Raw genomic sequence first — 27,236 nt, 5'->3', positions numbered from 1 at the left:
CTGCAGAGCTTTCTTTCTGGTATTACAACAGCTAGTCCATATTGGTACAGCATACAACATGGCTGGCCTGAAAATTTGTTTGAATATCAAAAGCTGCTTCTCAAGACAAAGTTTTGATTTTTTATTAATAAGGGGATAGAGACATTTTACTTATTTATTACATTTAGCTTGAATGCCCTCAATGTGATTTTTGAAAGTTAAATTCTTATCTAGCATGAGCCCTAGATACTTAACTTCATCTGACCAATTTATTGGAACCCCCCTCATCGTGACAACATGTCTACTTGAAGGTTTCAAATAAAGAGCTTTTGGTTTATGTGGGAATATTATTAGTTGAGTTTTGGAAGCATTAGGAGAAATCTTCCATTTTTGCAAGTATGAAGAAAAAATATCCAAACTTTTTTGCAATCGACTACAGATGACACGCAGGCTTCGTCCTTTGGCGGAGAGGCCTGTGTCATCCGCAAACAAGGATTTTTGACATCCCTGAGGTAACTCAGGTAAGTCAGATGTGAAAATATTGTATAATATTGGTCCCAAAATGCTGCATTGAGGAACACCAGCTCTTACAGGAAGTCTTTCAGATCTGGAGTTCTGATAATTAACCTGAAGTGTACGATTTGACAGATAACTTTGAATTATTCTAACAATGTATGTTGGAAAATTAAAGTTTTTTAATTTTACAATCAAACCTCCATGCCAAACACTGTTGAATGCTTTTTCTATGTCTAGACCAGTAGAATAGCCTTCAGGTTGGCGTTGTTGAAACGAATCAAATTTGTTACACGTTAAAGTTGATGAGTGGTGGAATGTCCATGGCGTAATCCAAACTGTTCATTGGCAAAAATGGAATTTTCATAGATGTGGACCATCCTTCTGTTCACCTTGACCTTTTCAAAAAGTTTACTGATGGAGCGAAGCAAACTGATTGGACGATAGCTAGAAGCTTCTGCAGGATTTTTGTCTGGTTTGACGAAAAGTTTCAATGGCTGAAGCGGGAATCGAACCCATACCCCATGACACGATGCGCTTAAATGCCAGACGACACTAACCGCACGGCCACGAGGCCCACGCGTGTGTTGTTAAATAAAGTTTTTTTTTCGTCATACAAAATTTTGTAAAATTAATTGAAGCGTAGGTTTAATCGAAAACACTCATCTCTCAAAATGTTTTCTTGATTTATTACAATAAAATTCAAAAATATATGATGATGCAAATTTAGTTATTAACTTGATCTTAACATTATTTATTATTACTTTGTTATTCGACAAACAAATTTGAGTTCTCATTTTTGTTATGTTGGCTGTTAATTCGGCCAAGGTGATAACAAAATCAGTTATCAAATGTTGATAACAAGGTAATCAGATTTGTTATCATTTTGCTATTCAACTTTGCTCGGGAGGTGTGTGATTTTGCTGCTGATATTGCGAAGCCCACTCTCTTTGCCCATTTATCGACAGCCTCCACGGCGGCCTGCAGTTTCCGGTGCAACGTTTCACTCTTTGCTCCTCGAACTACAAGGAGGCAATGGCGCGGGAAGTGGGTAGGACAGGTAGGACATGTACTACGCACGAAAAAACTTGGGTAGGACAGTCAAAGGATTCATTCAACAAAATAAAAACACTAGATCAGCTGAAACTCGATGAACGTCGTTCTTATTATTATGGTTGATATGGTTTTTCGTTGTATTCTCATGCCTAGTAAAGTATAACATGGTTTGGTACATGTCCCCCAAAAGATCTGGCTCGTGAAAAGAACGATTGAGTATATCTGTAATGAAAATCCTGGACAACTAACTATTATAATAATCGCTACAATAAACTTATTTAACCATTAGACAAACAAATGGAGCAATCTTCTATGGCATTTCCGAATGAATTAATAAATGTTTTTTTAAATATATCTACGGCCAACCTTGTATATGTTCTGGGACAAATTGCCGTGAGCATTCCTGGAAGCAATTATTGAGCAGTTTCTGGAACATCTATAGAGAATTATCAGAAGATTTTATAAGAATCTTTGGATAAAGTAATGGGTTAATCTAATGCCAGTCGCATCGTGTTTAAACAGCAGCAGACGAATGATCCTATAGACAGGACTGGTAGAAGTTTTTTTTTTGACACTTGGTCTCTATTTTTATGCAAGTCTCCAAAAAGTCTCTACTTTTAATGGAAGTTCTCTTTTTCCTTATTCTGCTTGCATTGAGTCCTGATGCAAAGTTGTACAAACTCTATAGAAACTTTCAATGGCTTCAACAGGCTCTTCAAGAATTTGGTCTCAGATTCCCGAGGAAATGCTTCAGGAATTATCATAGTAATTTTATTCAGAGTTCTTTCAGGGTTCTTCAGTTCTTCTAGAGATTTCTCTACCAATGCATTGTCCTCAAAAATTGTTTCAGCGATTTTTCAAACGACGCTTAAAATAATTTCTCCATAATTTGCTCCAGGTAATCTTTGAGTAATCTAAAGCTACCACCTCCAGTAATTTTCTAAGGTATTACTTTAACTTTTTTTTTTCAAAGTGTCCTAGAATTGTCTCTGGATATTTGTTCACTAATCCTTCAACCGAATTATTCACTTGTTTCTCAAGAAGATCTTCCAAAGATTTCTACAGAACTTCTTCCGAAGAAATCCAAAAGGAATATTCCAGAATGTTCGAAATAAGAATAGTCTAAGGGTTTTTAAAGAAACCCTGCAAGAATTTCTCCATCTGTTCATGTGGATTCCTTAAAAAATTCATCCACGTTTCCTTCCTGAAATCCAAAATTCATTGAGGGGTTCTTCGAACAAATCTTTTTTTTTCTAGGAAGTTTTTCAGTATTTCATCCAAGTATTACTCTTACTCGTCACTCCTGTTTGGTAAAACTTATCATTTCTTTAAGTTTTCACACTTGTTTATACTACAGCAATTTAAACAATAATTGCTCCGATTATTCCACAAATTTTTATGAATTTTCTTGTCCAATGTTTTTTCCAGAAATATCTTTAGAAAATCCTGCGGAATACTATCCCGAGATTCTTTTGATTTTTTTGATTATCTTAGCAAATTATATTGAAAACCATCAAAATTGTTTTAAGAGTCTAGGAGTATCAGAGATCCTTGTTCGTTTAGGGTGACTTCAAAACTAATTTATTTTTAGGTTACTAATTTATTTTTTAAGGAACATTCCTTTGGCATTCTCCTGGAAACAGATATCTTGGAGGATGTTCCAGGGAAATCGATGGATGAATCATCGGATCTCTAGAAAAGCTAGTTGCGGGCTGCAAATCTCGTTAGTAAAGATTATAATAATAATGATAATCACTGGATGAAATCTTGCGGGTGATGACTTTCATGGCAAATTTCTCGAAGATTTTTTGGAGGAATTCAAATGTTGTCTGAAATATTTATTAGAAAAAGTTCATTTTTATTCCTAAATCTAATGTTGAATGTTGAGGTATCCTAAACTAAGTGCTTGGAGAAATTCTCTAATAATGATTAAATGAACTCTTTTACAAATTCATACAGTAATACTTGTCGTTATGTCACAAGCAATTCTCAAAAAAAAGTCTTAGATCTTAAAGAAATGTCTGCTTTGATGCTATGAAGAGACAAACTTCTGTCTCCTGGCTCCTATTAGATTTCATTTTGTTTTCTTGGCTCCTGTTTTGTCTTTCCGAACTCTTTTTGGTTCCTTTTGGTCTCTTTTAGACAAGTGGTCTTCAATTTCCCATGTTTAAGGCACTCAGTTGCTACTAGCCCGGCGAGAAGCTTTCTTAGACTTGTGGTAGAAGCTGGCATGAAAATGAGGGATTAAAAAAAACAGGTATTGTGATAATCTACTTTAAAGTTTTTGCAGCAATTTTTCATTCTTTACAAATTGCATAAAAGTAAAAAAAAAAACAAACCAGCCTTCATTTTCATTTTCATTGTCCGTGTCGGGCCGTGGTCTTCATGGTTGTCCAAACGTTGTTGAGGAGTGGGGCTATCGAAGACGCTAGTTAGGAGGTGTCTCCGATACCTCCGATTCTTCTCCCGAGTAATCCGTTTGCGAGAGGTCGTGGGTGCTTACGGTGGTATTTTTGGCCTGCTGATGGCTGTTTATTTAGCCTCCCACAGCACGTAATGCACACACAAATTCACTTATTTCAGTTGTTTTTTCGCCGATTGTCGTCATATCTTTACTATTTCCGGATTCTAGACCACTTCACGTACTGATAGGTACACGTTACGACCGCGAAATACTCGGTAATTTCACCGTGTATTTTCGATAGCGCGCATCTGAACAACCGAACGTGACGGTGTGTCGAATAATGATGCTCAGTAGAGTGATGCACATTTTTGAAATTTTAGCTCCCTTATGCTTAAACAATTTTTATTATAATAAATAGCATCCTCCCAAAATTTGAAATGATTCGGAAGAAATTTGACTGTGCACACGCCATTTGAAGTTTATATGGAGATTACTATGGAAAACGCCATCCTTTTGTGCTCAGCCCTCTATCTGTTCGTCATAATATGTTATGGAATAGTGAACAAACTCTTCTCATGTGATATCCTTTCAGCTACAACTTTGCTGAAGACCACATTTTGATTGGACGGCAGGATAAATTGTTATTCATCATCATAAAGTTGGTTTGCATGTAGCATGCTTCTCCAACTGTTCGGCAGGCAACAGTGGTGCTCCTGGCGGGAAGAATAGATCAATGTAATCCAGGCTACTGTGTTGTACAGCAAAAAGCAGTGATGCTCTGAAAATAAATGAATGATCATCTCAGCATAAGTTAGACTTTGTTATTAATGATAACAAATTATCCTTACGTCCAATCAAAATATGGTCTTCGGCAAAGTTGCAGCTGGGAAGATTTCAAATGAGAAGAGTATGTTCACTTTTCCATAGATTATTACTACGAGCAGTTAGAGGACTGAACACAAAAGGTTCACCTTTTCAATTGTAATTTCTATATAAACTTCAAATGTCGTGTGCACAACCAAATTTTTTCGAAATCACTTCAAATTTTGGGAGAATGATTTTTATCATAATTGACATCGTTTAAGCATAGGGGAGCAAAAATTTCGAAATTTGCATCAGTCTAATTCTCAGTCATAGTGGTGGTTTTGACCATTGCATCAATCATTTGATTCAATTTCTCAGTTAGAAAATTATAATCAGAGGGAGACATATTACTTGAAGTAGATACACTATCGGATGATTTTCCGTTAAAATTTTCGGTAGATGAAGAGGCGGAATAGAAGTTATCTGGTTTTTTTTTCATTTGATTTGAAACAATTAGAACGGTTACTCGTAGTATGAATAGGGGAGGAGTTCAAATTACCTGCTACGATATCAGCAAAGGATTTTCCTTGGGTAGATACATTCGAACGGCTACCCGACGGATTAAAATTAGTTTGTGAATGAGCATGATTATAATCTTCCTGATGGGAATGATTCTTGGTCAAGCGATCGTTAACTGAAAAATGATCATTGTTCGATACTCAACCAGGAAGATTCCGGAAACGACCGTTATCGTAACGAACATTACTGTTCATCTGCCTGGCACGAGCCTCGACGACTCGCCTACACAAAGGGCAAGCCCAAACATTAGACTTATGATTGCCCCCGCAATTGGCGCATATGAACTTATCTGTATTTTCCTTCAAGTTAAGAACCTCCGCAAATCATGCATTTAGCATCTATGCGGCTTTTTGTACCATTACCCCACTTTTGGCACCGACGGTTCTGAGTGGGGTTATGGTAATTTCCTCCAGGTTTCTGGAAATGTTCCCATGTCACAAGGACATCGAACATAGCTTTTTCTAAAGCTTCAATATTATTTAGATCCTTTTAGTTAAAGCGAACTAAATAATATTCTTGAGAAAGCCCTTTCCGAACAATGCCAGATTGGGTCCTCTTTTTCATAATGATCACTTGGACTGGGGAAAATCAGAGTAAATCGTTTATTCCATTTTCGATCTCTTCAGGTGACTTATAGTCACTTGAGAGACGTTTCAAGACGACTTTAAACAAACGTTCAGTTTTGTCGTCATAAGTAAAAAAATTGTGCTTCTTCTCTTCAAGACGTTTGAGAAGAAGTTCGCGATCTTTAAGAGTTTCCGGCAAAACGCGACAGTCTCCTTTCTCTGCGATTTGGAAGGAATTTGTCTAGAGCATCGAACTGATTGCTCATTTCGATACAATTATCATTATTATTCATTTCACCCTTGAAAGAAAGTTCGCATTCCGGAGAAAGGTCCTTTCTTCCATACTTGCCACGTTAAGTGACAGTTTTACATTCTCCGTTTTTGGAAGGAAGTAGTGAATTCAGAGATTCACCCTTCCTTTTGTTTGTAGTTGCAACCATGCTTAGTGAATAAATGATAGAAGACGAGACCTCCTAAGAGGTTTTTTTTTCCCACGACGGTGTCCAAAAAGAATTACTACCGCCTGCTTTCGCCAACGGGTCCAACGAAAAATCGAAGGAACAGGTCCAAAGAAGGCACTATGGCTTATCAGGTGGCCAATAATCAAAAAAGTGATGTGCCCCAAATTTCAATTCTTGTTCGCCATTTCATTGTAAACATGTCTGCTAAGAAATCCCCAAAATATTAGGGCATGATTTGCATTGCACACTCAGATATGAGATGCCAAAGTTGAGCCTATGAAGAAAAACTTGTTTTTATTAACAAAAACTATGGTTTACTCAAATAAATATAACTTTTTTTCTATAATACTTACGTAAAATGTTTTTACACCATTTGAAAGCTTACAAAAAAAGCTTCCCAGAAACAATAAAAAAATAACAAAAAGCTTCAAAATAGTGGCTTTTATGATGTTTTTTTATAAAGCAGTTAAAAAAATCGAATAAGCTTATAGTTAACACATCGAGTACTTTTTTGTCCCAAGTTGTCCCAGGCTTAAATTCAGTTCCAAGGGTTCTTTGAGATGTAAACTAAAGGATCGTGAAGAGTTTAGCTGCACAAATTTGCACTTTTTTAATTTAAGGCTTTTTGAATTTTTTCAATATTTTTAACCATTTTCTATTGAAAACAGCTAAAAACTAATTCAGAAAATAACTTAATGACGCTAAATCATTCAAATCATCATTTCTATGTATGTTTTAACATTTATAATGATTTGCACAACGTTAATCGCATAAATGGCATATATGCATTATAAGTAACAAAGTTTAATATTTCGCTATAGGCCCTATTCAAAAGTTAGTCTCGAAAACTTGTGTTTGAAAATAAAACATCAAATTTGTATCATAAAACTCATAAATACGACATGAAATGGAAAAAAATATTTTTGGCCGCCAGTCTGTATGGAAACCGCCCATAGTGGAAGGATCGTAAAGGATGCATAGATATTAAAAAGAAGCACTGAGGTGGTTTGAAAAATTTCCGAGAGCAGCAAGAACTTGTTGACGCACAGCATGAGATACAATGCGCCCTCATAGGATTTCTAGATTTATATAATCTGATTTGTAAAAACAACTTATGATACCCAATAAAATCTAATCATTGAAATCAACTGAGAATATATACTGCGTTTAAAAGTACATTTAGCTCCATGCTCCCACAATGCAATATCAAAAATAATCAACTTACACCAAACCTTATCTGAATTCTCCGTAAGACCGGTCCACGAGCATCAACCCAATCAACAAACCATTTCCCAGCATCCAATCAATTGATTACTGCCGGTCGAGGAGTGTTCGCCATCAACGCAGGTACTCATTCTTGGATTTACTACCACTAAAATTTAACAACCTTCTTCGACGAAATTTCGCTTCTCGTTGTGTTCCGCACTTCCCCAATTTGATTGACCCTTCTCTCCTGACTGCAAAATTGCACGATCAAAAATATGGACTGAACTCGGCGCGTAGATTAAATCAAAGCTGCCATAAATTTCACGCTAATTAATTAGTGTCGTTCGACGGCACCAGAAGGCAGAGCACCCAAGAGCCACACAGTGACAAAAGTTAGAGTCGAAAACATTTTCCGGGATTTGTTGGCGTCTTGGTTGCAACGTCTGATGGGCCTAGCGCAAATTTCACACGAGGGAAAAATTATAAAAAAGAGACGAAACTTCTGCCGTCAAGAAGAGCCTTCTGTCACCGGAGCGCCGCGAATCTCACGTACCGTCTATCAAAGTGATTCATGATCAATTATCGGGTCGTTCGTTCGGGAATCTTCCTCCTCCGGATGGGAGAGGGGAATCGAGGACCTGAATTCTTCGCCAGGTATTGGACTAAGGGCATGCGATATTTTGAATGAATCCAAAAAATGGCGTTCGATTATTAATACTGCGCAATGCCCGTGGTGATTGTGGAGCTGCAGAGTTTTCTCGGTCTCTAGAAGCAACAATCATTACACACTAACATTCATTCCCCATCCCAGTTGACTGTCAGGAAATGGTCGGCTTCGATATTGATCAATATAACATAGCTGCTAAAATGTGTATTTCGAATTTAAGCAGAAGGTCCTATCCCCTATTCATTTGGATTGAAGTATATTTTTTTCTAGTTGAAAATTGGAAATTGGAATCATTGGAAACCCTACAGAATGCTTTGCAAATCCTTGAAATCGGACCTCCAGGTTTTCATTTTCGAATAGTTGAACCTCATTTGGTATATTATCTAAAACCTTGTTTAACAAACTTATTTTCATCGTTTAATCAATTGAGTCGATATATGAACTTATTTACGCTTTGAATCCTCGAATTGGTTCGCAGGTAAGGATTCCGGTCAAAAAAAAAAACATATACCAAAACGTTAAGGCAAGACAACATTTTATGTGTTTATTTTTTTTATTGACAAACAACAAAACATATAGTGACGAAAAATAATTGGAATATTTGGATTTCTTACCGAGTTTCACGAAACATTTTCATAAATCGTTTTATTTCGTCATTAACCATACTTGACATTTCACATATAGTGTCGTTTCGTATCGCCATAAAAAAGCATATCGTATACCCTCATACTGGACTAGAGCTATAACGCCCTCCGTCGAAAAAATTGCATCATATTTCATCAGGCTGCCCCGAACGGCCGTAATAAGCCAATTACCGTAATGGAAGTGCCGTTGTTGAGTTCGCACACCGGAAAAATCAAAACTTCCTCTTCGCTTAGAAGTACCTGGAATTAGGAGGAAATTTACCGCCGAGTTGTCGTTAAGTGCCTCGAACCTACACGCGCAGTGAATGGATCCGAAGGCGATTAAATTTAATTTACTCTTAGAGTCACATCAAATCGGAGGCGAGGCCAACGCCCTCGGGGAGTCTGTGTGTGTTCAATCACACTTTTTCGTAGCCCATCAAGGGACACCAAATAAAGCAAAAGTTTGTCTTCTGACTTTCTGACGAAGTTTGAAACAGTAATGGAATTCATTTAATTATTTCCCATTAAATGCATGAGTTTTATCTGAAGAAAATTCAATGCATATGACAATTAACGCTATAACAACCAATTAACATGAAAACCATATCCTTTCCATCCGGCAGGTTTCCTGGATGCGCAAACGGGATCTGCACATTCTGACGTCCGGCACTCACACCTATACCGGGGATCAGCGGTTCTCCGTGCACCATCCGCCGGACTCGGACGACTGGGATCTGAAGATTTCGTATGCTCAGCCACGGGATAGCGGTATCTATGAGTGTCAGGTCAACACCGAGCCCAAGATCAATTTGGCCGTATTTCTGCACGTGACAGGTATGACAACAATTGAAGCACTAGGGTAAAAGCACCGGTTTTGGCCAGCCTAAGAGAAAATGTCAATAAAAATTAAATGGGAAGCCGTATTTATACTACAAAGATATCAAACGCAAGCTTCCAATCCATATTATGTGTGTAAAATATCAAAACTGAGCTATATCCACTTTTTCGCTTTGAAAATCCAGTTGGTCAATATAGGCAAACGGAACCAATTTCGGCCAGAGATTTAACTTCGATTCCCAAATTGGCCAATCGCATTGACTTCTCATGAGAGTGGCCAAATTAGGAGTGCCCTGGCCAAATTAGGTGTATGGGAGTTAAAATTATAAGCAAAATTAATTGTTTTTCTTATGTTTTGAAACAATTTGGACAAGTAAATGAATGTAGCACTATCATGTGAATATGATCTACTGAACACAAAAGGTTTCATGCTGATTGGCTATGTAAAACGGTGTATAATCCCCTATGGCTACAACTGGCGTATGGCCAAAACCGGTGCTTCTACCCTAATTGAAATCAGATTCATCAAAATCTAGGGAAGAATTCTGAGAAAATGGAGAGTTTCTCTCACTTATCGCTCTCTGTGACAAACATGATCCACAACACATCATGAGAGTATGTTTATTGTCTACTGCTACAGCTCTGCTTATTTATGGGGGGAGGGATAACATTGCAAGATAAAACCCATCTAAACAAGTTCCAAACACCGGCGGTCAGAAGTTCGGAGTTATTTTATCATACCAGTAAAGTAAAACACCTACTCACTGGTAAATAAGTGAAAATGGGTTTTTGTATGCGCATACCAAAATCTAGCCAAAGAAAAACTCACAGTAAAAAAAATGTTTCAATGTATTCCGAGATGTAACTAACTTCATGACTAAAAAAAGTGGATTGAGTGAACATCTACGCTAAAAATCATTATACTGCTTTGTTATTGTATGACGGATTTCACGCCAACTCGACAAAGGGCAGCACCCCTTCAGAATTCAATGAAACTTTCTGGGTGTCTAAAGTATGTGAAACTAAGATACTTTACATACTTTGTTTTTTCAAAATCGATCTAGACTAACATTTAGAAAGGGTCAAAGTTTTTTTTTACTTTATTTTATATAATCTCGTATAACTCTAAAACGGTAAGACCTACAAAAAAGTATGGTGTATGGGAGACTGTCGTGAAATTTTCTGAAGTTTTAGAAACAAATATTGAAAAAATAAGAAAACAATTTTTACACTGAAAAAAAAAATATTCAAAACTTTAAAAAAAAAAGACAATTTACACCGTCTTCAGCCAAAGGCTGCTCAGACTGAACAATCACGAACATTAGGCAACGGACAACATAGAACACCCAGTAGTCCAGTGATGAATTTTTCGTTTGACGAAAAGTTTCCACCAACTGCAGTGGGAATCGAACCCACGCTTCGTGGCACAAAACGCCTAAACGGCTGACGCCGCTAACCGCACGGTCACGAAGCCCACAAAGTCGATATGAAAAAAAACAGCCGTTTCAGATTTTGATCGTTCTTAGGCAAAAAGTTTCGCAATTAAGTTTACTAAAAGTCGTCCAAACATTGCAAATTGGGCATATTTAAGGGAAAAAAGTTTTTCTAACAACGAATTTTTCAGGCCCAAAACTGATTTTTTTTTTCAAAGAGTTTGTTCTAAACCGTCAACTATGATCGTGTTTTCAAGTGATAAATGAGTTTGAATCAGAAAATAGATTGTATTTTTTATTGAGAATATTTAAAAAACGGAATTATGTTTTTTAAATGAAGGCAATCAATGGACTTCGCCTCTGCCTATGAAAAAATCAACTCCGACTAACAATCCGACGGATTTTTATATGACAGGAGAACTAATCTCGCTTTTAGAGGAAAGCGATAGAGAAGATGTAGTTTTTCAGCAATGGTTCACCACCGATCACCAGAACCAGAACCAGAAAGCCTGTTGAAGAATTTGTTACGTATTTCATGGAGAAAGTTGATAAGCTAATAACTCATGATTTTATTTGCAAAGAACAGTCTTCTTTTCTACGAAACAAAAAAAAACTCCTTAAAACAAGGTGAAATACTGATAATTAGCGACTTTTCTGAAAATTATAGTTTTATCATACAATACGCTCTTCAAGGATATCACTGGAATAATTCCCAAGCAACGATACACCCATTCGAGATTTACCATAAAAAAGATAATAAATTGGAAAACTACCAGAAGTGTTGACCCATGACACAGTAGTAGTTCAGCTATTTATTTCAAAATTGATAAATGTTGTTAAACAAAAAATAAATTTCCCAAAAGTTATTTTTATGTCAGCTCCATCTGCTCCATGCAGCTCATTATAAAAATAAAAAAATGACAGCTTATGTAATTTCAAGAAAACACATGGATTGGAAGCAGTGTTGCACTTTTTTGCCACATCCCACGGCAAAGGCCCCTGTGACGCTACTGGTGGCACTCTCAAGCGAATGTCAAAAAGAGCAAGTCTTGCAAAAGACTATGGAAACAGAGAACTATTCGACTGGGCAGTGAAACAATCTGATACATGTATCACCAAATTAAATTTCTGTTTTATATCTAATGAACAATATGTCAAAATGTCGGAGGAATTGGTGGAAATATTTGATAAGGTTAAAACTGTGCCTGGTACTCAAAAATACCATTGTTTTATGCCTATTAGTGATACACAAATTGCAGCCAAACGGTATACCAATTCATTGGATGAACCAAACATTTTCAATTTATTCAGTAAAACCCAAAAATAATGTAAATATTCATGTGCAGATACTACTTTTTAGGATATATAGCAATAATAAAAATAATAATGCATGATAAAAACAAACCACGATTTTTTTTCTTAAGCATAATATTGACCCTTTCCAGACACCTGTTGAGATTGGCTTTGGCCATATAAGAAATGAAATATTATTATGATATCTTTCAAACCATAATAACCCATCGGATTGTTAGACGGAGTTGATTTTCTCATAAGCGGTTTGGTGCGAGATCAAATATATTTAATTAAAGAAAAACTCTGTTCAATTCCGTTTTATTTCTTTTAACTACTCCCAATAAAACAAATATAATCTATTTGGTGATTAAAACTCATTTATCACTTGAAAACATGATCATACTAGACTATTGAAAGTGAAATAAAAATATAATAAAAATTCTTTTTGGACTTAACAAAATCGATGTTAGAAAAACTTTTTTTCCCTAAAATATGCCCAATTTGCAATGTATTATAAAAAAAAGTAAAAAAACTTTGAGCATTTCCAAATGTTAGTCTAGGAAGACAAAAATGATTGCGCTTAAACCGTCAATATTAGACATATGGTGTCTTCGGCAATGCTTCTCCATATCTTTCAGATTTTTTTTTCAGTGATATGAAATGAGGGGGCTCTTCAATATTTTTGAACAACCGATTTGGAGCAACTTTGCCAAAGAACCTAAATTTCTATCTCTTATGGTTCACGAGTTATGATTTTTTAACAAATAAGTTAGTGTGGTCCTGGATAATCAGTTTTTTCTAGACAACTTTTTATACGATAATTTTCCGCAAAAACTATGTTCCAAGAAATTTTAGGACTTTTGATAGCGCAACTTTTTACCCAAGAAACCAGTAATGCATTTTGAACTGAACGTGAGCCAAAAGTGAACTAAACGCGTTCTAATTTTGCACGAGAAACTAGTAAGCATTGAACTTTCGTGCAAGAACGGCCCGTTCACTTCGAAATTCACAATAAGCATGAGCATAAGCATGAGCATAGATGACCGCACAATTCGTAGTTGCTACTCCGTGATTGACCAGAACAATCGAAGTTGCACAGGGAATTTATGAATGGGACTTGGGATTAGCTTACCATTCTTCAATGTGCACAAATGGAGAGCTCAAATTTTCAAAGTCAATAACGGCGCCGGCCACGTCCTTAAGGTCATCGGGGAAGGGAAGGAATATTAGTTAGACAACCGTTGTTACTAGAGACCGAGTATACCTCAACATCTCCACAGTTGTCATGGAAAGGATATTGGGTTAGTGGAATAAGGTAAAGATCTGGGAGTCACGAATGGTTGGTGATGCGATCCATGATATAATCACGCCTTATCGGATTCGCGATATAATTTGATAATCGCATTGTACGCCGAACAAGTGTTCATCACTCGCCCATGCAAGGGCAAGCGACTTGATCAATATATCTAAAACGAACGCTTTTGGACCATTAGGGGCAAAAAATCACCTTCAAATTGCGATATCTCCACTCCTTTAGATGATATTTGACGAAATATATTTTATTCATGCGATTTTTTGGCCCTTTGGCCGTTACCTATCGCTGACTGATTACTATGAACCCCGAATAAGCATATGAATAGCTGGGGAGGATTCCTATGCTAGTAGAATGGAACAAAGAGCAAAGAAGAATGAGAGAGAACAAAGAACACAGAAGAATGTAAGTTGGGGTGGATTAAACAAGCGGGAGGGTGAAACTAGTGATATATTGAGTGTAACTGAGGAATCTTGAAAAATCTCGATTTTACGCAATGGAGAAAAATTGCAGTAGAAAACGATGATTATATTGGCTTCTATTTAATATTAACAACTTCAGAAACTGCCCATACTCGCATAACAGTCCCATTCATATGGGAAATCCCATAGCATATGGGACTGTTATGCGAGTATGGGCAGGAAATATTCCGAGCAATTTTTCTTCAAGTAGGGGAAGAGCACCACTTATTGACCCATCTCTAGTTTCCGACCCATGCATACGATTTTAGATTACTCTTTAAGGAAAAATTGCAGTCACGGCTAAAATGTTCTCAACTCCATGCGAAGTTTCATCATTGTTCATCATCCTGGTAGATATAGATAAATGCATGTCCATAAATACACTTTACTGCTTTAGTTCAATAATCGATCGGTTGCTTTTTTCCTGAATGTTGATAGCAATTTATCGAAAGGGACCGCTGCAAAACATACAACCGAGTTGTAACCAAGATATTTTCACGGTTCCGCAGTTCATTACAATATAATATCGTCAGTTACACCCTCCCACTTGTTTAACCCACCCTCCTTACATTCTTCTGTATTCTTTGTTCTTTCTCTCATTCTTTTTTGCTCTTTGTTCCATTCTACTAGCGTAGGAATCCTCCCCAGCTATTCATATGCTTATTCGGGGTTCATAGTAATCAGTCAGCGTAACCTATTCAAGGACCAAAAATCGAGTGAATAAAATATATTTCGTCAAATATCATCTAAGGGAGTGGAGATATCGCAATTTTAAGGTGATTTTTTGCCCTTAAGGGTCCTTAAATCACCAAAACAAGCAAAAAAGCGTACCAAAATTTTCCAGAGCTCACTAAAATGGGAAAGCTGCACTTAGGCCCTTTGCGCCACCTCTAAACCTTCACCAAAAATTCTAATTTTTTCACAGGATGTTATTTTGGGACCGATGATCATTTTCCACTTTGTAAATCCTGACTACGGAAGATTTTTGGAAATAAGCCCCACCCTACTACTTGATCACTCACTCAAAAGTTTGAACTGGAACGCAAATTGAACGGGTTCAAATGCAACACTGCAAGAAACTACGGTTCTATTTCTCATTGTTGCAGAGTTATTCGAGAATTTCTTCGTACAAATTCTGTACGTATTTAATGCCGATATCTCTGAAAGGCGTAAATGGATTCTCAATCTCTTATCGCCATTAAAAAGATAATCTTTTTTTTCTGGTTATGGTGAAACAACTGTGAGGAAGTTTTTTGTTTGTAGAGATCAATTGGATTTTGAAAATTATCTGTTTTTTAACGAAAATCGTTCATAACTTGAAAATCGAGATAGCTCTTTGGTGAATTCAGCTAATATATGCCAAATTTAATGATCTGACTGTGTTTGCTTCAAAGTATTCATGAAAAATCAACGGTTTAGGATATATTCATCATAAATCAAATTTTATATGGTAAAGAGAGCGAAAAAAAGAAATATTTGGTGGAACAACCGAAATAACTGTATATAAAGTCATTTAAAATTGAATATAAATGAATTAGATCGATCACAGTAAGCGGAATCTAAGGAGTTTGGAGTAGAAAAAATATTTTCCGAACCATTTTCAACAGTGATCCATGGAACATTAATCCATAAACGGAGTCTTATTATTTCACGCGAAATACAGTTTGTCCAACTAACCCTATGACGTGATCGGTGATAAATACTTCGAAAGCCATTTCTGGGTAATGGTATTTGGGGAAGTGTTACAGGATCCCCACTTCACTCAAATTAGCCTCGAATTGATATGTTCTAATATTTGTGTTTAATGTTCCATTTTTTGAAGTACAGTAATACCTCGATATAACGTAACTTGATTTTTATTTTCGTTACGTTATATCGAGGTTACGTTATATCGAAGCAGAATTTTTTTTTCCAAATTTCCTTCAACATGCATTGTTTTATGAGAATATAGTTCTAAAATTGATGTTATTGACCTAGCAGGCATTTTCAGTCTTTCTTACAATTTTTTTTTAAATGTTTTCCCGAGTTATTTTTTTCATATTTTTCTTTTCATTTTTATTTTTTTGTAATCTATTGTAGTAATCTTCAAAGAAATGTATTACGAAAATATCTTTAGTGAAATCCTTGAACACTTTGAGAAACTCTAAGAGAAAATTTTATAAATGCGGTCTTTCAGAAATCTTTAAAAAATAAAGTTAATGTTGAGTCGTCCATGACCATTTCTAGCAGGCAATTATGGAATTTGAAGAATTTGTTTTCATGAGGAACTCTTCAAACAAATCTTTTTGTAGTTTCTTGACAGAATTTTAGACTAAGTTTACCAAGAATTCTTTAGAAAATGTATAAGAGAATTTACGAAGTAATCACTAAAAAACTTCATTAAAACAAGAGGGATTTTCCATGAAAAAAGAATAAGTAGTGGGATTATCGGCATTATTCTAAGAGAATTCTCTGGGAGATCTGAGGAACTTGATCAGTTTTGGACAAATTCATGAATATATTTTTGTAATACAAAAAATCTGTAGACCAATACTTTAAGGATAGCTTGAAGAACTCACTGAAAAAATTTTAAAGAACTTTTTTTAAGAAATTCCCGATGGAATTCCTTGAAGAAACTTAAGTAGTACATAGAATTATTCTTGCATTAACATTTGGAGAAAGTGCTGCAGAAGTTAATAAAGAAATTGCTGGAGATATTCCTAGAAGATTGTTTTTCAGAATTTGGGCCAAATACAAGTTTATTTAATAATTACTAGAGCATTCCAAGAATTATTACTGGATTCCTTTTAAAGAGCCGCTGGAAGAATTCATGAATAATTACTGGAATAATTAATGAATCTCTATACTCCGGAAAAAATAAGGTATCATAGGCGGACTGTTTTGAAGAATTAATAGTTGGTGGGCTTCGTGGCCGTGCGGTTAGTGTCGTCAGGCAATGAGCGCATCGTGTCATGAGGTGTGGGTTCGATTCCCGCTGCAGCCATTGAAGCTTTTCGTCAGGAATGTTTCTCGGCTGTACCATTGGAGCATGCTTGTCCGTTGTCTAGTGTTAAGTTACAGTCTGTGCAGCTAAATGGCTGAAGACGGTGTCCGTGTCTTTTAATCCACTTTATATCCTGGAGAAAGTTCTAGGTGAAATTCTATATCAAAGGCATAGATATATTCGGAAAAAAACACTATTAGAGAAATTAAACATCCTTGAATTTGAAATCCCTAAAATTCTTTGAAAACAGTCCTTGGACTTATTCTGGAAATATTCTTGGAGGAATTCAATTACGACGATTAGGACGAGAATTCGTTAAGTCAATACTAATCTAATGTTTCTAGAAACTCTTGGAGGAATCTATGAAAATCCCTGGAATCATTTCTGAAGAAAATCTCAGAAGTTTTTATTCACGAATATCAGGAGAGTTAATTAGTCAAATTCCTGGGAGATTGCTGTCGGAATTATTTTAACACTTCAGTTGTCGCGCTATTGTATTTTGTACAACATCAGCGTGGTGGTTCTCACGGTGGCAAACCACGCGACGACTGAAGAGTTAAAAATATGTTTAAAGCGTTAAACATGAATATCAGGAGGGTTTGAAATAAGATGAGTGGAGAAATTACTGGAGGAATCTCTGGAAGCATCCTCGGAATGATTCTAGTTAAAATCCATGATGAAACATCAAATTCTTGGAGAAATAATTTAAAGAATATCTGTAAGATTTCCTAAAGCAATAGCTAAACATTATTAAACATTGATTATTTTAAATCATTGCCAACGTTTCGATCCAGTTGTTGGGATCTTCTTCAGGGCTCGATAGGAATCAACATTTTGTAGCGTACACGGTGATTGCATAGATTTGGGATGGCACGGGTATCATTCATAATCAGCACCCTATATCGAAAAAAAAATCCGTGCAAAAACAGAATCGGGTGTATAGTCTTTTTGAATGCAAAGTCTAAATTAATAGTTATTAAATTTTTCATATAAAATTGAAGTGAGTAGCAGGCTTAGTTCCAGTGGGAGCGTAAATGCAGCAAAAAAAAAGAAAAATGATGTATACAAATGTAAAGCAATGACAAATTGTAAGTTTTAAAATTATAAGCTCAATTTTGAAACTTACATTTTGTCATTGCTTCACATTTGTAAAGCTCACTTGATACCGATTTATGACTGTATTCAGTGATAGTAAACGCTTGCATCGTTCTGAATTAGTATTGGTTGGTGTTTGAATCTTGAAAAATGTTTATTGCCGTTCATAAACCATGTTTTTAATAAAAATTGTAAAAATAAATGGGAGCCAAAATAAAAGTTACGTTATATCGAGGTAAAAATTACGTTATGTCGAGTTACGTTATAAAGAGGTTACGTTATATCGAGGTTACGTTATATCGAGGTATGACTGTAGATTCAACCTGAAAATACAATGGAGCACATTTCATTTAGAGTCTTGGGTTGGATACAGTTTTCCCTATTTTGTCCTAAAACACTGCCATAATATTTTTGAATATTAATAAAAATCAAAATTTCAAGACTAAATGGGGTGAAATGGGTTGAAATATGATCTACTGCATTCTCCTGATGATTCTACTATGGAAATGTATAATTTGAGTAGCGGCTATCAGTTGTAAATACTCTTGAAAATCGTAAAATCTAATTGAAAAGCAAAATAAGGTCTCTTGCTGTTATTGTTACATTTTTCAACGCCAGGAAACATATAGTAGGCTAGCTGCAATCAGTTGATTATTCCAGAAAAATAGCGATAACTAGGACAAAATGACGTAAAACGTTAACTTTTACAGAATTCCTGTGAATGGATAACGGTCACCATTCGATTCTTTGACGTTTTTCTCATGGAATATGTAGAGAAGCGCATTAAGGCGCATGCTATTTTGGGTCCATGATTTCCCACTGTGTATTTTTACGAGAAACCGAGATCACCTCTGCATCTCCACAGTTGTCTTAGATTTTTTTTTGTGTTAGTGACATAAAATGACGATCTTGTAAGCACCTTCTGTTTGTGCTTCAAACTATTGAGCATGAGCAAGAGCTTGAGCATGATTGACCGCCCGCAGTTACTACTCCGTTATTGCAAGAACAGCTGTACTTACACAGGGAACCAACAGACACTACTCGGGATCAGAAGCATCCTCAATGTGTAGTACTGGTGCTCTCATTATTATAATAAACAATACCGGCGCCAGCTGCGTCCGAATGCAGGTCAATTTGGGAATGGAAGGGAAATGTTGACGTGTTACTTGCTTTACAGAAAGCGAGGAGTCCTCTGCACTTCCACAAGAAAACACTGGGAGTTTGGATATGGGAAAGGATTCGTTTTGGTAAACGATAAAGATATAATTTTAAATGAATACGTGAACATATACACGGATGATCGATAGTGCGGCTACTATGCGAACCGGACACGATCCGGATTCCGTCGCTCGCCCACAAAGGAGCATGCAACAGATTCAACGGATCAAGCACTATTGACACGTTTTGTTTGTTTTTTCTCACCGGCACACTTGGTTTTTTCTTCCGCGAAACGCGAACCGGACACAATTGATCCGGATTCCGTCACTCGCCCACAAAGGACCATGCAACAGATTCAACGGATCAAGCACTACTCCTTCTGTTTGTTCTTCAAACTATTATACATAAACTCCTAACCTCCTCATCATAATACTTGTTCACGTCATTGCACACTATCTTGAATATATTATGATAGGTATATGCACTCTGATAGAAGCTCTCTTAATACTTTAATTATTTCTAACAATTTTTTCTCGGATTGGAAGGTAATCTCTCACTTGATCTAGAAAAATTCCCTCTGGATTGAAAATAAAAGTGTGACCTTTATTACTACCGTTTTCTTTAGGACACTTCATTCGTGTTTTGTGAGAATAGCTCTTCGGCTTGAAATCATCCTTAACTCAAATATTTTTATCGCTTTTAAGCATTTTTTTACAAAATTCAAAACAAATGCCCGTTGTTTTTGAGAATCTTTCGAATCCATATTCAATAAACATCTGAAATCAGACGAGCTTGGCATAAATTCTCTCTTATATATCTCTAATAATCAGCAGTGTTGGTAGACTCACACTCAAACTGAGTGTTTGAGAACAAACATTTTTGAGATCTGTTTCGCAAAACTCATGTTTAAGATTTTGATGCAAATTCACTTGTCGTCAGAATATGCCGTCAAATGATTTAATTAAAAAACTCTTTGGAAATTTGTCAAAACCTTATGTAATTTTTTTACGTTAGAAATGTTCGTTATATTTCTAGCAGAAAAACAAAGAATAAGGATCTTTTGATTTTATTGATGTTTTTCAGTGAACGCCGAAAAACATCAATAAAATCGATAGATATCAATCGACGATGATAAAACCCAAAACAAACAATAAATAAGTGCTCTGTGTGATAAAAAATACGGATATAGGGTAAATCGCCAAATGTTGAACGGTTAAGATAGACGTTTTTTTTTTGTTATTTGATTTTCATGGAAATTTTGATAGAAAGGTTGCTAAAAAAGCATTGAACACCGTATACGATTGTTTAACATTATTTCTGTAACATTTTTAATACGGTAATGTCCATTTTTAATTGAAAAAATATATATTTAAAAAGATAGTTCTATACCCAATTGTTGAACACATACATAATTCATCTTATCCTAATGTTGAACGATTGTCGCTAAATGTTGACCGTTTTACTCCCGCATTCATTCAACTTGTAAGTTCGCGCTCCTCGTCGGTTGTGAGGCCAGGGTTAGGTCCACGAAGCACTTTCCCCGACCACTCTGGTCTGAAACGGAAGTGAATCGTTCCCTACGACACTCCATAGACTTTAGCGGCTTCTCCTAATGTACATTATTTTCGATATTACAGCATCAATCGCGAGATTGAGGTTATAATCCGGATAAATCGGCTGCCGATGCGAAATTTCTATCATGGTGTAAACAAACAAACGGTGATGGCATTGATGCCATAGTGAAGATAGTGAATTTCGAAAAAAAAAGAATCAGAAAAGCTATGGGAATGGGATGCAATTAATTATAGTTTTCTGAGTCGCGTTTTTCACCATTGCAACATACGCCATTATAGGATTTTTTATAATAATTATTCAACAGATATTTAAAGCAAAAAACAATACTATATTGTGTAATGCAATATTCCATTTCAATATAGGTGTTTGGTACAAAAATAAAAAATCTGGCAATACTGTTGATGTAACCAAGCCTTTCATGTAATGCTAGTGTTCAACAAATGGAAAATGTACGTGAAACGAAAGTGCAATTGAAAATGATTTTATGTAATTAATAGATACGAGTTAATTGTACGGATGTTTAGAAAATAACTAAAATAGACTTTTACTGATATCGTGAATAGGTGCTTAACCCAATATACGTAGTATGTTTTACCATACAGCTTATTTCATAGCAGCCCCAGCCTAAGTTATTTTTTAAGAGAATTGAAATTTTCGTTCCACCTACCGATAAAAATTTCAATAAATATTTCGTTTCAGAAATTGATGTTCTAATTAAATTTATTGTGTCCAATAGTACAGCTAACTTACAAAATAATCTGTATAATTTATTGTGACTGTTTGAAAATGGTTCAATTTCCTGTTTTAACATGGTTTGTACAGATCGTTCAACATTTGGGTAGCGTTCAACAATTAGCGAATTACCCTACAAGCCATTGGGTTAGACGGATGAACCAACTCATTCATGATTTGTTTGGCTGTTTAGTTACGCGAGCTACAACTCAAGCGTGGAAAATAACAAGCATGAGAATTTGAAATTTTCGCAACGCTGATAGTCAGGTTTCCTATTAGACACTGCCACACACCGCAATTTCTCAGCTGTCATCTAATCTAATCTGATCGATCTAATGTCTATTGAACTTCATTTAACCGCCTAAATTCAAGAAGCGCAATTAAGGTGAAGTAGGCCGTCATTGAAATTTGTACGCGTCGTTGATGATTGTTGCTAATTGAATTCACTAGATCAAATCAAACAAAATCAGTTGGTTTTTCACTTACACAGCTGAAAAAGTATCAGCATACTTTATGTATGTTAGCGCGTACAGTGATACTTTTTCAAGTCAATATAAACCATCAAGACTGAGTTTTATCACTTTGAAAAGTCATCATTGTTGCCAAAACGAATGACGGGCTACTTAGCTTTAATGTACATGTTTTATGTTGTAACGGGAAGTAACGACCAAGATTTATTGTAGGAGAGGATTTATTGAGAGGAGAGGCAATCTAAGCAGTCAGTGGTTGCGAAGTGAGGTCAGCTGCAGGGAAGGTGGAAGTGACAGCTGGCGAGCATGTTACCTGGCCGGTTTGTGCACTCTATTCTTCAATCTACCGTTTCTATGGAATTGTTAGGGGTTGTTTATTGCTAGTAACAGCAGTTGAGTGAAAATTTACTCGCGCGTCCATGAGCAAAGTCGCCAGCTGTCACATATTGTTTCAAAATGGCGGAATGAAGAATCTGGCAGATTGGATTACCTTCCTTCTAGATACCTTGGTAACGACCATTGACTTAATGATAAAAATGATTTCATCGCAGTAATCCACGGCATGTCAGTGAAACAAAATACCTCCACTATTGGTACACTGTTCCTTTAGTTGCGGTAGCTGTTGTTTTCTTATGGGATCCTCCACTATAGGGCTCTGCACTGTTTTGATTTTGAATGGGATTTTGACGTTTACTGGCCTTGTTGTTTACAAATTTTATGTAAGAGTGAAAGACAGAGGAAGATTTTTGTGCAGTGACCCATAGGAACACTTTACCGCAACTATTGGTACAAGCAAGAACAGTTTTAGCCGTTTTAGTGATATTTCATCAGTTTCAAAGCAATTTGAACACTCTTTTCATCTAATCCGTGTATCAACAAGCCAATACGTCGATTGGCAGTGTCGGTTCTGTGGCTAAAGCTAAGTATGCTGTTATGCCAAGAAAAGTAAAGAAATTCCTTGACTGAAAGGGTCAAGAAATTTCCTACAGAGAGCCCCCTTTGAAGTGACATTTCTTCTCAACTGCGTACTGCGATCAGAAAAAAAGTGATTTTCTTGACCATTTCTTGGGAGAAATTTTCCACACATCGAGATAGGCGATTCCTTTTCTTGTCAGTAGCAAACCGGCCTTAATGTAGTAAAATCAGTGAAAACGGCACTACCGCAACTATAGGAACACCCACAACTAAGGGAACACTTACCCTATTACAATAAAGTACAAAAAATTAGCTTCAAGCCATTTGAAACTGTTGAAAAGTTGTGGTGGAAAGAAGATGAGTGGCAACGTCTAATAGGAAATCTGACTTCGTTGATGTTTGCCTTAGACTTCGTTTTCGATATTGTTGGACCATAGATCAATCATTAATTAACTGCAATCCCTGACTGCATCAATTCTATATTCGATTTACCGATAACACAGCGTAACAAAAATGACATTTTTGCGTGTTTCAAGGATCAAATGATGTGTCTCTAGTAGATTTGGGGTTGCTGAATCTGGTGCCATTCTCAGAAATGTTCCAGCACGTCACAATTTTTAGATACAGGTCGCCAAAGTTGTATAAAACACTGGTTTTAATAATGTTTACATGAAATTTAAAGTACGATTTATCAAACTTTTTTGTAATCTAATCCACCAAACATGCAAAATAGAACTTGAACTTTCATTTCAGACATAATTTGATAGAAATTGCGCGATTAAATTTCGATTAAATCGATTTTTTCAACATGCTTGCAGTCTCCATACAAAATTCTTCGTTTCTTCTATATGGCAAAATACAACAATTCTTTAAACCATTAAAAAATAACTTTTCCGTATCGAAAGTATTACAAACTTTAATGATAAGTATTGTTATACACATAAAGTTTGGATTCTGTGGCAAATTAAGCCAATATATTACCTTACAAGCCGGCAAACTTGCATGCAAGTTGGCTGAAATAGTCATTTTTTGCATTTTCAACAGTCGATATCTCAAAAACTAGACGTGCTATGATATTTCTGAGAACAGCAATGCATTCAGCAACCCTTAATTAAGTGAATAGTGGTATTTTGGTGCTGGAGACAAAAACGTGTTCCGCAGTGTAATTTAACCAATATCATTGTTCTTCCCGATTCCCTTGCAGCTGCCCGTGCCATGATCATCGGCTCGCAGGAAGCTCACATCCGCAAGGGCAGCACCATCTCGCTATCCTGTGTGGTCAACTTTCACGCCCCGTCAATCACCTGGTAAGTGTGGCCCTATCACTTTCGTTCCAGCCAGCGTTTTCCGAACGAGAACACGTTCGGCTAAATTTTCCCGAAACCACAATCAACCCCTCCCTCCCTCTGACAGGTACCACGGAACAACGATTGTCAACTTTGACTCGGCACGCGGAGGAATCAGCTTGGAAACGGAGAAAACCGACGCCGGCACCAGCAGTCGACTGCTGCTGACCAAGGCCACCGTTAGCGACTCGGGCAATTACACGTGCATCCCAGCGGGGGCCATCCCGGCCAGCGTCCAGGTGTACGTGCTGAACGGTAAGTAAGACTTGTCAATTTCCTCCTGGCCCTGGGCTTACAAAACCTTCCCCCACACACATGCAGTGACGGACACAACTTTGAAATACCTTACTCTTTTTTTTATAATCTCTTAAATTTTATATCTGATATATCATAATAATTAGGTGTCTTTAATTTTATTTTACTGTATATTGTAAAGTCTTAGCTACTGAGATCGCTTTCGCGCGGCTTCGAAGCTATTCTGTATCCCAAATTTGTTTATGACGAAGTTACGGAAGAAATTTAATTTCATATAGTTTGAGATGGAAAACTATTTTTTTGAGTAGTGTTCCTGTTATTTTTTTTTGTATTCGCTTTGAAGATTCTGTAATATGAAATGTAAAATTATCATTGGTAATAGTATTTTACGCAACAAGTTGCAGAATGATGATTTGTACAGCACGTGTCGTAAATTTATCCTACGAGGCTTGCCGAGTACAACATTTTTTGCAATTTCGTAGAAGACCTCTTGAGGGTATCAGAAATAATATCGGAATGCATTCACCATAATGTTACAATTTCTTAAAAATGGTTGTGTAATGATTCATTACGCAACTCAAAACAGTTGCGTTATGATAAAGCGTTGCGTTATGATAAAGCGTTGCGTAGTAAGTCATTACAGCACTGGTTTCAGTTGCGTAATGACTATTCCCGCACTGCATACTTCAGTGCAGGGAAGTAGGCCGTTTCCTGACAGATTGACGTGACGAAAATCAGCCTATTACGATGAGAAATTGCAAAAAATACAATTAAAGACGCAAAATCACTCGCCAAGTTTCGAAGAATTAAAAAAATCAGCGAATACTCTAAATTTAATCGAGGTGGTCTTAAAGCTTTGTCCGGCACTGTATGCGAGAGTGAGGAGACCATGTGTAACTTGTTCGTTCATTTTTACCCCGTTTCGTTCTCACAAAAACACATCCGGTGCTGTGGGTTCAGGTGAGCATCCCGCTGCGATGCAAACAAGTGGCCAGATGGCTCTGCGGTTGGGACCCTCCGGTTTGCATTCGCTGGTGGTCGCCGTCGGTGGTGCAACGGTAGCTCTGCTTTCCACTTGGATGCTGGCAATTTACGGGCAAACTTTGACGACGGTTAGTGAAATGCACCTCGGCAGCAGGTGATCCTGTACATAATCAAAAGTGACGCGTGTGAGAACATCGTAGACAATTGTAAATTTTAAGAGGAAATAAATTAATGTTTTAAAAATTGGAGTATTTTTGTGAAGGGTTGTGATTGGTTCCGAAAGCACTGGAGAAAGGCATCAGATGATTGGAAAGGTGAGTTTTAATATAAAAAGATACTGTAAAACTACTACCGCGTAGCTCTTTCATAGTAAAGCCAATACCTTTTTATACAAGTTTGGGTACACACTTACAATTGCATTCGACATCTCCACTGCTAGCTGCTTGATGTACCTGCACTCCAACACTACTCCTTATAACAAAATCTCCAAACCGCACAATCTTCCGACGAGTTCCTTCTGTCCTCTATGCTCCATCCGGAACCGAGCTCCTCCCAGCTGCCCAACTCATTCTAGGTTCGAGCTCCTCCTGGCCATTAGGTTTCTAATTACATTCAACTCTCCCTTACTCGATATTGAAGGGGCCATCGAGTTAGGGAGGTATCGAGTTACAGAACATAGAACCAATGCAACTGCGATCCAAGGGACCATCGAGTTAGCCATGAAAACCAACTTTTACTATGGTTCTTTAAGGCGCAAGAGAAAATGGCACAAAAGTCAAAACTGAAAAAGCAGTTTTCTCCTTTTTAAACAACAAATTGATAAAAATAAAAACACACAGCCCTTTTATTTGGCAAATAAAAGAGCTGTGTGTTTTTATTTTCTTCGATTTGTCTATTTAAAAAGAGAAAACTGCTTTTTCAGTTTTGACTTTTGCACCGTTTTTACTTGGGCCTTAACTCGATATCGAGATACGGAATTGGAGTTATATATGACTAAGATTTAAACTGTGATGACATAAAAAATCATGGTTTAGGCATTTTCAAAAACAAATCCATTGCACAGTTCAGATTTTAGAATGCAATCGGTTATCTAAATTATTTTTTAATGGTGGTGAATCAAAATATGTTTCATCAAATTGTATTAATATTACATTTTCTGGTTCTGTTTAACCAGATAATGTAATAATTGATAATGTCATTTTCCATGTCAGACTTTATTTCCCAAAGCTCATGCATTGTGAGTGCTGTCTCTTATTTGGCCATAGGGAAGGTATACCGGTATTCGCCATGTGCCAGTTATTCGCCACCCCAGATTTTATACCTTTTTACGACACATATGGTTGCCAATTGTTTAGTGTTCGCTAAATTGCTTTAAGATGATACGGAAACATTCTTAGAAATCGCAAAATTTTCTCAGAAAATAATAGAAAAAAATCATTTTCCTTACATTTTTTGCTCCTTTGCACCTATTTTTCGCCACCTGTTCCTGATTCGCCACCCTCCATAAGAAATCAACGTAAGTGGCG

At 36.5% G+C, this 27,236-nt stretch overlaps 1 protein-coding gene across 1 annotated transcript in view; it reads left to right on the top strand.

Moving 5' to 3' along the window:
• The window catches only part of LOC5566756 (hemicentin-2), a 161,263-nt gene extending 135,305 nt beyond the window's left edge, over positions 1 to 25,958 (top strand). The window contains exons 4-7 of the mRNA XM_021851256.1: positions 9,485 to 9,695; positions 24,330 to 24,432; positions 24,539 to 24,726; positions 25,687 to 25,958. Coding sequence (XP_021706948.1) covers positions 9,485 to 9,695; positions 24,330 to 24,432; positions 24,539 to 24,726; positions 25,687 to 25,868 — 684 coding nt within the window. The 3' untranslated portion in view covers positions 25,869 to 25,958. The remainder of the gene's footprint in view (positions 1 to 9,484; positions 9,696 to 24,329; positions 24,433 to 24,538; positions 24,727 to 25,686) is intronic.
• Positions 25,959 to 27,236: the final 1,278 nt, after the last annotated feature.

Source organism: Aedes aegypti, chromosome 3 (assembly GCF_002204515.2).
Source record: "Aedes aegypti strain LVP_AGWG chromosome 3, AaegL5.0 Primary Assembly, whole genome shotgun sequence".
In the NCBI taxonomy this organism is placed as follows: domain Eukaryota; kingdom Metazoa; phylum Arthropoda; class Insecta; order Diptera; family Culicidae; genus Aedes; species Aedes aegypti.
Note: the sequence above shows the minus strand (reverse complement) of the source record. Positions and strands in the feature narration are given on the sequence as shown.